At 54.6% G+C, this 15,128-nt stretch overlaps 1 protein-coding gene across 1 annotated transcript in view; it reads left to right on the top strand.

Annotated features, from left to right (window-relative positions):
* Positions 1 to 10,855, top strand: part of CAMKK1 (calcium/calmodulin dependent protein kinase kinase 1) — a gene marked incomplete in the record, with an annotated part of 56,160 nt that extends 45,305 nt beyond the window's left edge. Inside the window, 5 exon segments of the mRNA XM_036754332.1 lie at positions 826 to 899; positions 4,713 to 4,800; positions 5,810 to 5,938; positions 7,202 to 7,299; positions 10,660 to 10,855. Coding sequence (XP_036610227.1) covers positions 826 to 899; positions 4,713 to 4,800; positions 5,810 to 5,938; positions 7,202 to 7,299; positions 10,660 to 10,717 — 447 coding nt within the window.
* Positions 10,856 to 15,128: the final 4,273 nt, after the last annotated feature.

Below are 15,128 nucleotides of genomic sequence, written 5' to 3'. Positions count from 1 at the left end.
AGGCCAAGGACAACCTCTGCCACCTTCCCATCTGGGACCCACTAGGGGCTTGCCCTGTGTAATGGAGAGTGACCAAGCCAGAACAGAGAGACTGCCTCTTCATTTCTTCCTCCCTCTCTCCCTCTTTTCTTCCTTCTTCTCTCTCCCTTCCTTCCTTCCTTCCTTCCTTCCTTCCTTCCTTCCTTCCTTCCTTCCTTCCTTCCTTCCTTCTTTCCTTCCTTCCTTCTTTCCTTCTCTCCCTCCCTCCTTTCTTCCTTCCTCCCTCCCTTCTTTTCTTCCTTCCTTCTTTCTCTCTCCCTCCTTTCTTTCCTACCTCCCTCCTTCCCTCTCTTCCTCTCCTTCCTCCCTTCCTTCTTCCCTCCCTCCTTCCTTTCTTCTTTCCCCCTCCTTTCTTCCTTCCTTCTCTCCTTTTCTTCCTTCCTTCTCTCCCTCCCTCCTTTTTTTCTTATCTCCCTCCTTCCCTCTCTTCCTCCCTCCTTCCTTCCTTCCAACTTTTTACTACTCCAGAGAACCCTTGATCCCCATTTTTCTGACTTAGCCGTCTCCACACTGACCACATCCCCTTCCTCTCAAACCTGTCCTTTGTCCCAGTTGCCTGGCTCTGCCCCACCCAGATCTGGCAGGCTGGAGACTCCCGGCAGCTTGGTGGCCCCTCCTCTAGGTAGCTGTCATTCTGTAGGTGCCCCCTCCTCAGCCTCAGCTGTTCTCTGCCCCCACCACCTTCTGGCTGTGGATGCCCTCAGCCTCCCCCACGCCAGTCTCTCCCTGCTCATCTCATGCCCTGTCTCCAGATGGCCCCTCCTAAAGCTCAGCTCTGCTTTGCAGTGCCCTTTCATCGATGACTCCATCCTGGCCCTCCACGGAAAGATCAGGAAGGAGGAAGTGGGATTCCCAGAGCAGTAAGTAAGCTCTCCTGAGTGGGCGGAGGCCTGGGAATGGGTCTAACCCCAGGAGGGACATCTGGTCTTTATCCCCCCTCCCCCTCTTTACCTCCTGTTTCTGATGTGTGCTCAAGTTACCATTAAGCACCCCTGGGCAGAGATGGCCCTGAGGGCTCACCAACATGGGGCTGGAGGCTAGACCCTATGCTGTGGGGCAAGTGGGAAGCAAACACCTTGGAGTCAGAGGACCTGGGTTCAAATCCTGCCATGTCCTAGCTGTTTGAGGTTCAACCAATCACTTCACCTTCATGGACCTCAGTTCCTCCTCTGTAAAACGAGGGCCTGGCCTCTGGGGTCCCATCCAGCTCCAGTTCTGCGATCTGAGCTCTGAGGTCATGCCTGCCACAGCCAGTCTGCCAGTCTGACCTGGCAGGGATTGGGGTGCAGGGGGCACCATGGAAGGGAGTCTGAATCCTGCTTCCAGGGGAGGCAGGTCCCTCCATCCCAGCTTTGGCTCATACCCAGCTGCTCGTTCATGACAGCCCCCACCCATCCCAGGGCCCAAGTCCCAAAGCTCAGTGTTATCTCTGTCTCTAGTTCTGTGGATTGCCCATTTTGGTCTTCCTCCATCAGCTCCCTCCACGCCCATTCCCACCATCCCTGGGCCAGCTCAGGCCCCTCATACCTCATTCCTACTGCTCCTGGGCTAGCTTAGACCCCTGCCCCATTCCTACTGCTCCTGGGCTAGCTCAGGCCCCTGCCCCATTCCTACTGCTCCTGGGCTAGCTCAGACCCCTGCCCCATTCCCACCATTCCTAGGCTAGCTCAGACTCCTTCCACTTGCTGGCCTGGCCTCCCAGCAGCCTTCCCTGTCTCCATCCCACATCTTCTTGCCCACCTCTGCCAGATTTCACTCACAAGCAGTTCTGATTGCAGGATTCCTCTGCCTTCAAGGCTTCCCCCTGTTGTGCCAAAAAAAGCGAGCGAGACCCGGATATAAATTTAGATGTGGATTTATTGAAGCACACGACTGTTCGGAGTAACTACTCAAATCAAACAGCAGGGAGTAAGGGAAGAGAAAGGGTACTTAAAGGGAAAGAACACAATCAGATTTCCGTGGAGATGGGGACACAAACAGTGGGGTCCGTGGAGATGGGAGTAAAAACAGTGGGGTAAGCTGGGGCAAGAAGGAGAAACTGGAGGGGGGGCAGGGCATAACACCCCCACCCCAACCCATTATTACCTATGGAATAAAGTAGAAAAACTGAAGGTGGCATTCAAGGCCCTCCCCATCTGTCTCCTCCCCCAGCCCCTTTAAGCTTTATTTCCAAAAGCCCTTCTTTGGGTTCTCAGTGACTCAGTGGGCTCAGGGTTTTCCCATCTCAGCATCTTGTCCCTCTGTTCCTCTGCCCACCTGCTCAGCTGTTCCCTGCCCCTTAGCACCTAGCCCAAATGCCACCTTCTCCAGGAAGCCCCTCCTCCTCTGCCCCTACCCCCAGTCAGTATGGGCAACTTCTTTCTTAGACTATCAGACTATCAGAATGAGAGGGGCCACCCCACCTCCCCCACCCCCCAGGCCTCCTGTAATGGCCTCATGTACCACATTTGCCTTTGTGGGTTGTGGCTTGCATCCTCACAGCAGACTGTGAGCTCAGTGGCAGGGGCTTCAGATGGATGCTTGGTAAACTGACCCAAAAGGCTGGTCCCTGGTTAGACTACAATCCTGCAGACCCAGGAGTATCTTGGATTCCTTCACATGCCCAGGGCCTCCTGAGGAGGGACCCGCAGCCCTGGGAGAGGTGGGGGCCTCCCTCCTGGCTGTAGAGTTGGAAATGATACTTCCCTGGGTAGGGGAGAAAGGAGGCAGCACCACCCCCCCAATTACAAGGTCAGAATTTCAGCCTCCTGCTTGGGGGGGATGGGCTCATGGGCCATGAGAGGGCTGTGAGTCATTCTGTTGAGGGCACAGAGACCCTGCCCCCAAGCCCCAAGGAGAATTCTGAGGGAGCAGGGAGCCCAGCTCTGCCCTGGTGGAATTGGGAGTGATGTCTGGAGATGAAGCAATGGGAGGAAGGCCTAATGTAGGAGAAAGCACATGTGGGGACCAGAGGGGCCAGCCCTGAGGATGGGGGAGGGGCAGGCTCAGCCTAAAACTAACACCCTCTGGTATGGGAGCCCCTCCAGGAAGCTGTTCCCACCCTGATGGGGTGACTGGGATGGATGCTTTGTCTCGCTCCTCGTAAGATCTGATCTCTGCTTGGATGGGGGCGTATCCAGCATGCTGGTGGAGAGCTGCTGACCCCTACTGGCCTGACCAGCAGGGAGATTTCCCAGTTCTGGTGGTGCCTCCAAATGAACAGCATATAAAACAACAACCCAACATTTGCAGGCGCCAGATGCCCCAAACTGTCCTGGCACCTCCTGACCCGAACAGCAAGCTGGGACAGCTGACCAGCAGTCTGGGTGGCCAGGGCAGTGTGAGCAGCTGCCCCCCAAGAGCTGGCCCAGAGCAGGGGGAAGCCCCCCCCCCATCTAAAACAGCTGGTTTTGTGGCCTGCCCCACAAGGCCCCCCGGCCTAGTGTTGGATCCCATTATCTGAATGTTCATTTTCCAGAAGAGATGTGGCGATGACCCCCTCTGGCTGCACAGCCTGCCCCATGTGCTGCTGCTAATTAAAGTCTGGATTCCATTAGGCTTTCAGAGGCTCCAGGCTTAGGGATGGACCCTCTGAGGATTTCACATTTTAATTAAGGCCATTTCCATTCGATTGCTGTGAACCCAGCTAGCAATGCAAGTTAACAGCTAAGGGGACCCCTCCAGGAGGACCGGGAACCTCCAGACTCAGCCTGGACCTTTCACAGCATCTGGACAGCCTTGGGACCTTCTCAGAGAGAGGCCAATTGCTGGCCTCTCTGACTCATCCCAGTTTCCCTGGACTACTTGCACTACCCCCACCCCCAGGCACCCCCACACATCAGGGAGGCTTCCAGGCTTGCAGGGAGAGCCCAGTGTGGCCTCTGGCTTTGCTCAGAGCCACCCCCCCCAACCCAGTTCTCTGGGCTGGGCTCAGGATCCTTGATTTCTAGTCACTAGCATCAACACTCCAGCTCCAATGAGTAGAATGTCTTCTTGGAGCCTGGGGAAAGCCACCTGCTTAATGGGGCTGATGAGGGAAGCCTGTAGCATGAAGAAGGGCTGAGAGAGGTAGTGAGCTCCCTGCCATCCCCAACCCCCCAAGCGGGGCCATCAGTCAGAAATTGGATGACGCCTTGTCTGGGATGCTCCTGAGGTGCTCCCTTGGCCACTGAGGTCTATCTGGGCCAGCTCTGAGATAGAGAGACCCTGGTGTCCTGGGAAGGGCCATCTGACTGCTACATGCGGGGCCCCAGGCAAGTGAGACAGAACCATTGGCTTCCCCACCTTCAGATCTCATCTGTGCCTGGAACTCTGGAGTGAATGAGGAGGTGTCTAAGAAGAGGAGCCTGGAGTCCCAAGGGGCCAACAGAAAGCACAGAGGCCAGGGAGACCCCATTGAGCTTCAGTGAAGGGCCCCAAAGCTCCCCAGTGACCTCGCTGAGGCAGCTAGGGGGCACCAAAGTGCATGGAGTGCTGGGCTGGGAGGCAGGAAGATCCAAGTTCAAATTCGGCCTGAGACACTTACTAGCTGTGCAAGTCATTGAACCTATGTTTGCCTCAGTTTCCCCTGCTGTAAAATGAGTATCATAACAACACCTACCTCAGAGGGTTGTCATGAGGATCCAGCCCCAGCAGGGATGCTCTCATTGGCCTGGCTTGGGGCTGCCCTTCCTGCCATACCCTTTCCTCCACAGGCCCCTGATCAGTGAGTCACTAAAGGACCTGATCCTCCGGATGTTGGACAAGGACCCCCAGACAAGGATTGTGATCCCCGAAATCAAGGTGAGTGCTCTGAGCCTGGCCTCTTCTGGAGCTCAGGGGGCAGTGGGAGGGAGCAGCAGAAGCAGCTTCCCATGCTCAGCCAGCCTCCTCCTTGCTCTTGTCCGCATCTCCAGCCTCTGACAGCCTCTCAGCACCCCCTGCCTCTTCCCCCTCCTGGTGCCACCTCCTCTGTGACCCCCAAATGCCCGCCTGTCCCTTTTGGCAAGGCATTGAGCCTGCTGTGTCGGGAGACTGAGGCTGATTCACACACTGCCTCCTTCCACTCCTTTGCCCAACCCTTACCCCTGGCCTTCAGAGGAGGTGATGCTGTTGACCAAGACCCATCTCTGCCCTCCTTTCTTCCCCATCCCCTCCTGCCTCATCCCAGACTGCTCTCTCACTGGACCTCTTCTCTTTCACATCACTCCCTCATGTCACACCTCCTACAAGTTTCCTCTGTGTATGTATGTGCCTCTGGCCCTTTCTAGACAGCCATGAGCTCTGTGAGGCAGGGGCTGTCAAAGCTGAGGATGGGGATGCAACAGGGGGCTTACATATGGGAAAAATTCATCAAAATAAGGACCAAAAAAAGGAGAGGACAGCCAAGCACAACTGAGGGTCCAGCTGAGGCCACAGCCCGTAAATGTAGAATGGGAAAGATTAGCTTGAGCCTAGGAGTAAGAGGATTGGATGGGTGGGGACTTAGCCTGCACTGAGGGCCAGCAGTCAGAAGGTGGCAGGAGGTCAAGGAACAAGGCATCCTGGGTTGGGCTCCCTTGGAGGTCAAGATTGGGCATAGAGGCAAGAGAAGGTGGACTGGGGGAGCAGGGGTGGGGGGAGGTCAGCGAGTGTGGGAAGTCAGAAGCTGGAGGGCAGAACTATGGAGGGAGGACCTTGAAGGTAGTGTGTTCCATGAGGCTGTGAGGTCCCAGATGTGGGGAGTCAGAATGTCAGGGGGATTGCCTGCACCCAGGCTGGGCTTGCTGATGAGGACTCTCCATTGCTTCCCTCTCCTCTTTTCCTCATGAAGTCACACCCCTGGGTGACCAAGAACGGAAAGCACCCCCTCCCCTCGGAGGAGGAGCACTGCAGTATTGTGGAGGTGACAGAGGAGGAGGTGAAGAACTCGGTCAAGCTGATCCCTCGGCTGCCCACTGTGGTAAGCAAGCAGGAGCTGTCCGTGGTTCTGCTCACTGAGACAGAGCCCACCCAGCAGCCTGTTCAGTGTTGGGGGCAAGCCTGCAGAGGCGGAGGCTCGCTGAGCTCTCTCCGCTTCTGTGGGAGAGAAATTAAGGAAGTGAGGATTTTCTAGAGAAAAGTCACACACGCTGCCCTTGCTGATTCAGCCTAACGATGGGAGACAACTGTCATGAGCCTAGTGAGGTGTAGACCTGGCTGAACAATCGGCACTGCTGTGCCTGATGGAGGGGCTGGCGGTGTTGTGGCCAAGTTCCCCTGGAAAAGTGGAGGAGGCTCAGCTGAAGTAATCTCGCCAAGGGGTGTTCTGTCGTTGATCACCAGTGGGTGATGCCAAGAGTTCGAGAGCAGTTCACTTTCTTAAGCAGAACAAACAGGCCCCCTTGTCATCAAGATTTCAACACTGATTTGTTCAGCAAACCTTTTTTTACAGAGAGCTCACCCAAGCCGGGAACCCTAGTCAGCCTAGCCCAGAAGGAAGGAATTCCTAATTAGTAGGGTTTCAATAGGTCCGATTGGACATTTTCCTGAGGAAGGGTGGTATTTGAACTCACGCTTTCCTGACTCCAGCACTTGGTTTTCTATGCCCTGATGCCTCTCAAGCATGGAGGAAGGGCTCCTGGGCTGTCCTCATTAGAGAGGAATTGGTGTGATTGGTTCTGAGGAGATAAAAAGGTTGAAGAGAAAAACCTTTGGAAGGAGGCCATGTGGCATGTGGAGAGAGTCCTGGCCTTGGAGCCGAGGGACCCGGGATTCAGCACTGGGCCTCCCACTCCTGAGTGTGGGATCCTGGACAAATCCCTCCACCTCCAGAGTCTCAGTTTCCTCATCTGTAAAATGAGTCCCTTGGCCTCCATGGGGTTGCTGCCAGGCTGAGTCTGTGGCTCACAAACAGCAGGACTGGCCAGATTTGCTCCAACTTTATTGTCACCACCTGGGGCCTGAACTGACCCAAACAGACCATTGTCCCACTCCTTGGGCCCTTGAACAGATGATTACTCTCTGCTGTCATAATCAGAAATGTATTTTCAAAGTGTGTGAAAGTTCAATTCTGTGTCTGAAGTGAGACACCAACCCATATCCATCTAAAGATGCATGGTCCATGCGAGCCCTGGCCCCAACACTGCCCTCTACAGGCAGTGCACAGCCAGGCAGTCCCCCCTCAGACAGCTGAGAGCTGACTCTGTCAGCCAGTGTCCAATACCATGTACTCCCTCCTCTCCAGATCCTGGTGAAAGCCATGCTAAGGAAACGTTCCTTTGGGAATCCGTTTGAAACCCACTTCAAATCAGAGGACAGGTCTCCATCAAGAAACTTATTAAAGTAAGTCATGGGCTGGGGGAAGGGGTGATGCCACATGGTGCCATCAGACTCCTTAGAGAAGAGGTCCTGACACTGGGGTTGTTTGCAAAGTCTCCCTTTATACGGGATATATTTGGTATGGTTAACACTCTTGTTAACGCCAGGGAAGAACAACCCAATGCCCAGAGGCAGAGAGTGGAGGGTCCGTCCTCTGCCCTCATCAGCCCTCATCTGCAGCAGCGCTGGGGCCATGGTCTAAGAAGGACCTTAATGAGCCAGACTGTGACCAGAGGAGGGCGGGCAGCATGGTGAAGGGCCTGGAATCTAGGCTGAAGGAACTGGGGAGCAGAGAAGAGTCAGGGGGGACATGCAAGCTGCCACGTGGAAGAGGAGTTATCATTTTCCTGCTTGGCAGCACCAGGAGCAATGGCAGGAAGAAGGTGCAAAGGGTAAGCTGGGGCTTGGCCTGAGGAAGAGCTTTGTCACCATGAGAGCTGCCTCGAAGTGACCTGAGATGACTCAGGAGGCAGTGAGCTCCCTGTCACAAGAGGTCTGAAGGCACAGGCTGGGTGACCCCCTTTCAGGTATGCTGTGGGTGAGCAGGAGTCTCTCAGGTTCTGGTTGGATAGGACAGGCAGCAGAACTCAGAGCTTCTGAGCCTAGAACTTTCCACCTACCCCACTTAGGTGTCCTCTTGTTGACTTTGCTCATTACTTAGAAGAAAGCTGCAGAGAAAATAAATCTCTACTTGGAATAACGCAGCTCTGAATGGTGTCCCCCCTCCCCGGCTCTGCCATGTTCTGGGGCCAAGGGCCCCTCCTTGTACACACCCTCCTCCCTTGCCATCCCCACACACATCACTATGGGGTTATCCCTGGATCTCTCAGCCACTTCACAAAAAGCCAGGACCCTATGGCCCATCTGGCCCCTGCCTGGCACCCTTTAGCTGAAGGACAAGTGCGCAGGGACTATCTGCCCTTTTGGGTCAATCTTTAAGTCACATCACTTATTTTCAAGGCCAGAGTGCAAAGAGGGAAGCCAAGCCTGGCTGGTAGCCAGGGTGCCCCAAGCTGCCTCAGCAAGATGCCCTAGCCCCAGCCCAGGAGCCCCAGGAAATTCTCCTCAAAGGCATCTCGACACTTTGTTCTTGCCATGGAATCATTCAAGGAAGAGCCCCAGGGTGGCAGGTGGTCCCTGTGCATTTGCTCTTCGGCCAAGGTGTCCCCTCAGCCTGGGTTCTCCTGGCCTGGCTGCCTAAGCATTGTTTTCTCTGAAAATCAGCAGGGTCAGAGTCAGCTGCCTCAGAGGCAATGATGCTGGAGACACTCCAGGAACAATATCTTTGTGGCTAAAAAACCAAAAGGACGCTTTTACATTCACATATTCCATCTTTGACCTAGATGCCCACCAGCTTACATGGTGAATCAATCCAAGGGCTGCTGGGGCTGCTGGGGCTGGGCCAGCAACGTCTGGGTCCTTAACCAAGAGCAGTTGTGGCTTCTGGCCACTCATCCCATGCATCTCCTCCAGACCTGCCCCCTTCTCTGGGGTCCTCTCCAGAAGCCTGCCTGCCACCAAGGGCCTCCCCAGCCTGGCAGCCATGACCTTCCTGAAGAGACAGGCAGAGGGCACTTCTCCCTTACATCCCTCCCGGTTCTTCATGCTCATGCCCTGACTCCTCCATTTCTTCATGAAGGCTGCCATATGGATGATGAACAGAAGCATAGTCAGTAGGGGTGGGAGTACAATGTGGTCAGCCAGAGCCTGCATAGGATTGCACTGTCTGCTTGGTAAAGGGAAGGAGAAGGAAGGGGGTTCAGAGCTAGAAGGGAGTGGGCAAGTTGCTTCTTTCCCCCACTGCCCTTGGCTCCCTCCCCCATGCCTTTGGCTCCCTCCCCCCTGCCTTTGGCTCCTTCCCCCCTGCCCTTGGCTCCCTCCCCCCACCTTGGTTTTCTTCCCCCCACACACCCCTCTTCCCAGCCCTGGCTCCCTCCCCCCTGCCCTTGGTTCCCTCTCCCAGCCTTGACTTTCTTCCCCCACCACCACCTTGGCTCCCTCCCCACTCCTCACTCACCACAGGTCCCCCTTTGCCCCCTTTCCTCCAACAGATACAATGTCTTTGGGCTCCTGGAGCCTCTTCAGACAAACTGTCACAGACGTTCACTTGCCCTGTTTAATGAAGAGCATTATTCCCTGGTCAGCAATCTCTGCTGGAGCTTTCTCTGTCCTCATGGCTCTGGGGGTTAGGGAAGGGGAGAGGATAAGTGCTCTGTAACTCCCAGGGTTAGAGTTAGGAGTGACATTATCAGAATTGTGAGCGCTCTCCAACCCTCCGCTGTGAGCACTCCCCATTCCCCCAAAAAGCCCCAACCCTGCCCGTCTGCCCAAGAATTATGGACTGTCCCCCCTCTGGGCTCCTGCCCCATCTGAGGAGCCATTTCCCTTGCGGGCAGCACACTTTAGGAAGGCCATGGATGGGCTGGGGAGCGTCCAAAAGAGGCAGCCAGGAGCGGCAAGCCTGGTATCCCTGTGGAGGGATGAGCTGGGGAAGCCAAGGCCATTTCTCCTGGGGACCCTGACTCTCCAAGCCTCTGGAAGGACTCCCTTTGTCCTTGTTCTCCAAGGGCAGAACTTGGAGCACTGAGAGAGGCAGACCTGGGCTCCCTGACAATTGCAGGTATCCCTGAGTGGCAGGGGTTGCCTTGGGAGCCAGGGGCTCCCCTTCATAGACCCCTGAGCAAAGCCTAGACCACTCTTGGTCCAAGAGGTTGTAATGAGCCTCTGGCTTAAGGACAGCTTGGCCTGGGTGATCTTGGGGCCCCTTCCAACAGTGCAATACTGTGATTAACGCTTTCCTACTTGGCCCCAGGATGCAGAGCTAGGATCAGGGGTGAAAACTGCTTAGAGACTTCCCCAACCCATGTAAGGAGTTCTGTCCTCCAGGCAGCCCTCTTCACTCTGGGAGGAGTCCTGTCCTGTCCCTCTCAGCCAGCCCTCTTCACTCTGGGAGGAGTCCTGTCCTGTCCCTCTCAGCCAGCCCTCTTCACTCTGGGAGACATTCAGCCCAAATTAGGCTCTTTGCTGCGCCCCCTCCCCCAGTGAACTGAACTGAACCACCCAAACTGAACCTGGCTGAGCCTTCAACCAGGAGACAGCCTTGCCATACCTGAAGCCACTTTTATGTCTTCTCCTCTCAGGCAGCATTATCCAGACCTCAAGGTCTGAGATTATCATTTATAATACATTAGTAAGTATGACAGGAACAGAGCCCCAGGATGGTTTTGTAATTGTTTTGGGAGGAGGAATTGCCCAGATTTAGCAAAGTGGGTAGCAGTCATTGTCCCCTGTCCAATGCTGACAGGCTCCCTTCCCACAATGTAGGAAAGAAGATTGTAACAAAGATGTGCCTGACCCCCAGGAGGACGAGCCTGCCTCCTGAGCCCCCCATGGCCCCCTCGGGGGTTCTTGTCCTGCTGCTGTCACCTCTCATCCTGGGATCATGCGCCCACCCCCATGGACAGCCACCAAGAGCCAAAGGTTGGGAAACACCCTCCCCCAAAAGGGAAGAGAAGGGACATGTGGGAGGGAGGGGGGAGGGGAGAAGGAGCAGCCGCTGGCCGGCCAGGGAGCTTTGGGGACATTGTTTACAGCAATGCATGGGCCAAAATCCTGTCCTGCTGGCCTCATCCAGTCCCGGAGCCTGGGCCTCATCTCCATCTCTGCTTGAGCCCCCACAGCCTCCAATAACCTTGACTAATGAATGTGTTTAATTTATAATTCAAGTGGCAAGGAGCTCCCTCCACCCCCAGAGCGGTGGGTGGGACCTAGAATGTAGGAGAGGAAAGCTCTTCGGTGAGAATTACCTGGGATTCCTCCAGCTGGGTGGGGGAGGGGCCCAGAAAGCCCATCCAGGTAAACTGGGCATTTGGGTGAGATTAGGACTCATGGTGGCCACTCCCACCCCAGAGCTTGTCTCATGGCTTATCATAAGAGAATGTGACTAGAATGAGGAAGCTGCTGATGGTGGACACCTGTCTGGGGTAGACATTCATGCTGGTGTCTCCCCTTCCCCCGCCCCTACTCAAGAAAATCAGGAAGGGCCTTATGTTTACAATGGGGAGCCATTATCTACCCACCTAGCCAGTGCCATCCTCTGCTCCTCTCAGGACCTACCTTCTGTCATTGTCCAGAGATTGGGCTGTAGGAAAGGACACTTTGCTGAAGGCTGTGCCTGCATCAACCTCGAGGGGAAATGCAAACACCTCCCCAACCCCCCCACCCCCACCAGGAGCCTGATATGGGCATGGGGGATACTCTTCTGACCTGGGGGAATTAGCAAGGGACAGTGTAGGACAAACAGCCCTGGCTGTCCTTGAAGAAAGGACAGGAGATTTGGGAAGCCCCACTGAGGGCAGGGCTCTGGAATAACTGGAATCAGAATCCTTTTCCCCAGTCTTTAACACTAGAGAATTAATGGCCTCTTGCTTCCCAGCCTTCCTGGTCAGTACCATTTGGTCCTAGAAGTTCTAAATGTTCAGGAAAGATAACCATTGAGCTGACCTTGGAGACACCCATTCTGAAGGGAAGCAGCCATGGATGGGCTTACAGAGCCTGAGATAGCACAATGTGGGACCATCTGGGGTTGTATGAAGTCAATCTTCTGGCCCGTTGGGGCTGTGCGGCCGCTTAGGAAGTGACTTTTGTCTCATCTTTGGGCCAGAGGTTACCGGGTGGTTGATTTCTGTGCTAAATTGGACCAGGCATTAAAGGCACCATTTCAGGCCCTGGGGGGCCGGGGGTGGGGGGGGGTGTCAAGGTTCTTGCTGTCAAAGTGGTAAACTAGGAAACTGAACTTCTGGCCTCCTTCAGCCAACCACTACTCTGCAGACTCAGAACTGAGATGTGATGCCCATGACAGAGACTGTCTTCTGCACTCAGGCCACCTCAATGCAGATGCGGCTTGATTTGGGGTGCTAAAAATAGTGTTAATGTCTAATGGGTTAATGTTTAAGGGGTTGTTGGCTAGCCCATGAAACAAGGGTCCAGAGCACCAGTTGTTGGGGCCTGAGGACCACAGAGGGAGATGTGCTAGGGCCCTGCCCTTTGGAGGAGCCCCCAGGGAACACCAGCCACACAAAGCCCCAACGACTCCTGCCAGCCAGGCGAGCAAATTTAAAAAGGGAACCTTCTGCCCAGTAATGCCTAGAACACATCATCTACACATTCGTGTCCTTCCAAAGCATTACATTCAGAAACCAGGTAGTTCAAGGAAAACTCTGTGGGATCCGTGAGCTTAAAAACAATGAGGATCGAACCCCAAGGGCTCCCCCAAAAAGGCACACATGCTTTCTCCACACATCTGTTTCCACGTGTGTGCACGCTCTATGCATGATCTGTATTATAATGTAGATTTCCTTATATATTCACTCTCAAGAGGTGGAGGGTGAGATAGAAAAGAAAATGCAGACAGGAGCAGCCTTAGGAGGAGAGAGACCCTCTCGTACAGCCCCCAGGCCTGTCTCACAGTTGAGGAAACAGGCTTCTCAGAGAGGGCCCATGTGGGTGGGAAGCAGAACATACCACCATGAAAGGCCTGAGAAGGGCCCACATGCCACATCTGGGGGCCTAGTGGGCACTGTCCCCCAGCATTTGCTTATGGGTAGGTTTAGGGAGGACCTGGCCCCCTTTGTCCCCTGCTCCAAGGAGCCACGTAGAGGAAGGCAGCCTGGTTGGTTAGGAAATAGATCCATTTTTGTGAGCCCAGGTGCCCAGTGAGGCCTCACCTTGTGGGCTGGACCCACACGGGTATCAACGCCACCCCCCCCCACTCAGCGGCAGACTGAGCCAATCCACAAATCAGGGTTGATCCCACCGAGCCTGAACAAGTCCTAGGGGCTCCTTTTCCCCCATCCCCACCCCCACCTGAAGGTTCCTCCCACGCCCCTCCCCAATCTGAACAGTTTCCCTTCCTTACCCAGCCCCAGCGGCTAGCCCTTGCTGCTCTTCCCAGGGGGCCCCTGGTTCTCAGTGTTGCAGCCTGCTGACCACCCCACCTGGGGACATGCACAAGCTCTAACCTCATGCAGGGCTCTTGGGTGGGCCCTTACACCCAGGAGGGGCTGGGTTCCACAGCTCCTCAGACACAGTGTCTTCTCCATGCAAAGTTAGGGATTTCTGAGCCAGCCTGAGGGACTGGGGTGAATCCCACTCAGACATCTGACTTGTCCTCCCACTTGTCCTGAGGTCATGAAAGGGCTGCCTGAGGAAGGAGTGATCAGAAGAGCTCATTAGGGGCTGCTTTCTGCAGGGTCTCCATTTGGAGTCAGCCTCAGAAGGAGCTGGGGGAAATGGAATATGTGTATTTGGAGAATTGTGACCAGACAGCATAGAAACCTGTACATACTATTAAATGTAAATATGCAAAAACCAGTCTCCTAACATTATCATCACCTCTCCCTGACCTGTGCCTCTGCAGGGGGTGTGTGTGTGTGTGTGTGTGTTGGGGGGGGTGGAGCATGAGTTCAGGTGGGCACTAGAACTCAAGACCCAACCTAACAAGGGGCAGGCTCATTCCATGGCATTCTGTTTGCATTTCTAGGGAAGGGTGAGCACTCACTTTGTTGCAGCTTTGGGTTCTGGGAACCCTGAAATGCAAGGGTACAGGGTGGGTCTGCCTCAAAAGAATTCAACTACTGAAGCCTTCTTTCAGTCAGAGTAAGGTTTATTGTATTGACAATAGAAGAGGGTGGGTTGGGATTCTAAGAATCTGCACTTAATGGGGGTGAGATTAATATTTTTACACAGAAAGTCCATGGGAAGAGCTGGATGGTGGGCCAGGTGCAGACAATGGAAGGAGTTAAGTGAGCCACAGTGAAAGGAGAGTTAAAAGGGTTATTGACTGAGATGGCCCAGGTGCCTCAGGGGACACCAGGGATCTGGGTTCAGGGGCTTTTCCTTTTAGGAGTCCAATCAGTTTGTCTAAGGATGGTCCTGTACTGGGATTTGGGTGCAAAGCCCAGGTCCCAAAATGAAGGATGTATCAAATATGGCCCAACTTTGGTAAAGTTTAACCTTTTCATGAACTCGTGGGCCCTTTTGCTTTTGATGAGAGCACAAGGAAGCGGGATAAGGATAAACATCTGTCCCTCCCATCAGAAGTTAGTGGCTTCTGCTTGAAAGCCTCTCTGACAGCTGGACGGTTCCTGTTCCTACACATGCCTTCATGTAATGGAGTTTTCAGGATGGCCAAGAAACATTTCTGAGTTTTGATCTGAAAGCAGTGAAGGTTGCCCCAGAGGGAGGCCAACTCCAGGTGCAGCATGGCCACAGTGGTGGAGCCCATGCCCCTGGGCACACCCAGACATGTCTTGAGCTGGATCTCAGCCTTCATCTTAGCCAGTTTCCCAAAACAGAGACCTCCAGCGGCATCATGGCTCCTGGCTTTGCTCTCTGGGCCCCGCAGAATGGGTCTGGTCCTTCTTGGAAGGGCACAAAGACAGAAAGCTATCACATCCTCCCAAGTGTTCTCTTCTCACCTGGTCCTCCACCGGCACAAACTCCAGGCCTTCTGCTGTTCTGGTTTGTCAGTGTCCTGCTGCCCAGGGCTGCCCTCTAGGTTCCAGCTGTCATATGATGAGAGCAGAGGACAATGGGACTCCCGACCTCTCTTCACGCCCTTTTGGCTGCTGCATCACATTGCTGGCTCTTAGTGAGCTTGTGGTCCACCCATACTCCTAGCTCTTTTCCATAAAAGCCATTGTTCTAGCCCAGGGATGGGGAACCTGTGGCCTTGAGGCTACATGTGGCCCTCTAGGTCCTCAAGTGCAGCCCTTTGATGGAATCCATACTTC

The sequence above is a fragment of the Trichosurus vulpecula genome, chromosome 4 (assembly GCF_011100635.1).
Source record: "Trichosurus vulpecula isolate mTriVul1 chromosome 4, mTriVul1.pri, whole genome shotgun sequence".
In the NCBI taxonomy this organism is placed as follows: Eukaryota; Metazoa; Chordata; class Mammalia; order Diprotodontia; family Phalangeridae; genus Trichosurus; species Trichosurus vulpecula.
This window is presented reverse-complemented; position numbering and strand designations above follow the sequence as displayed.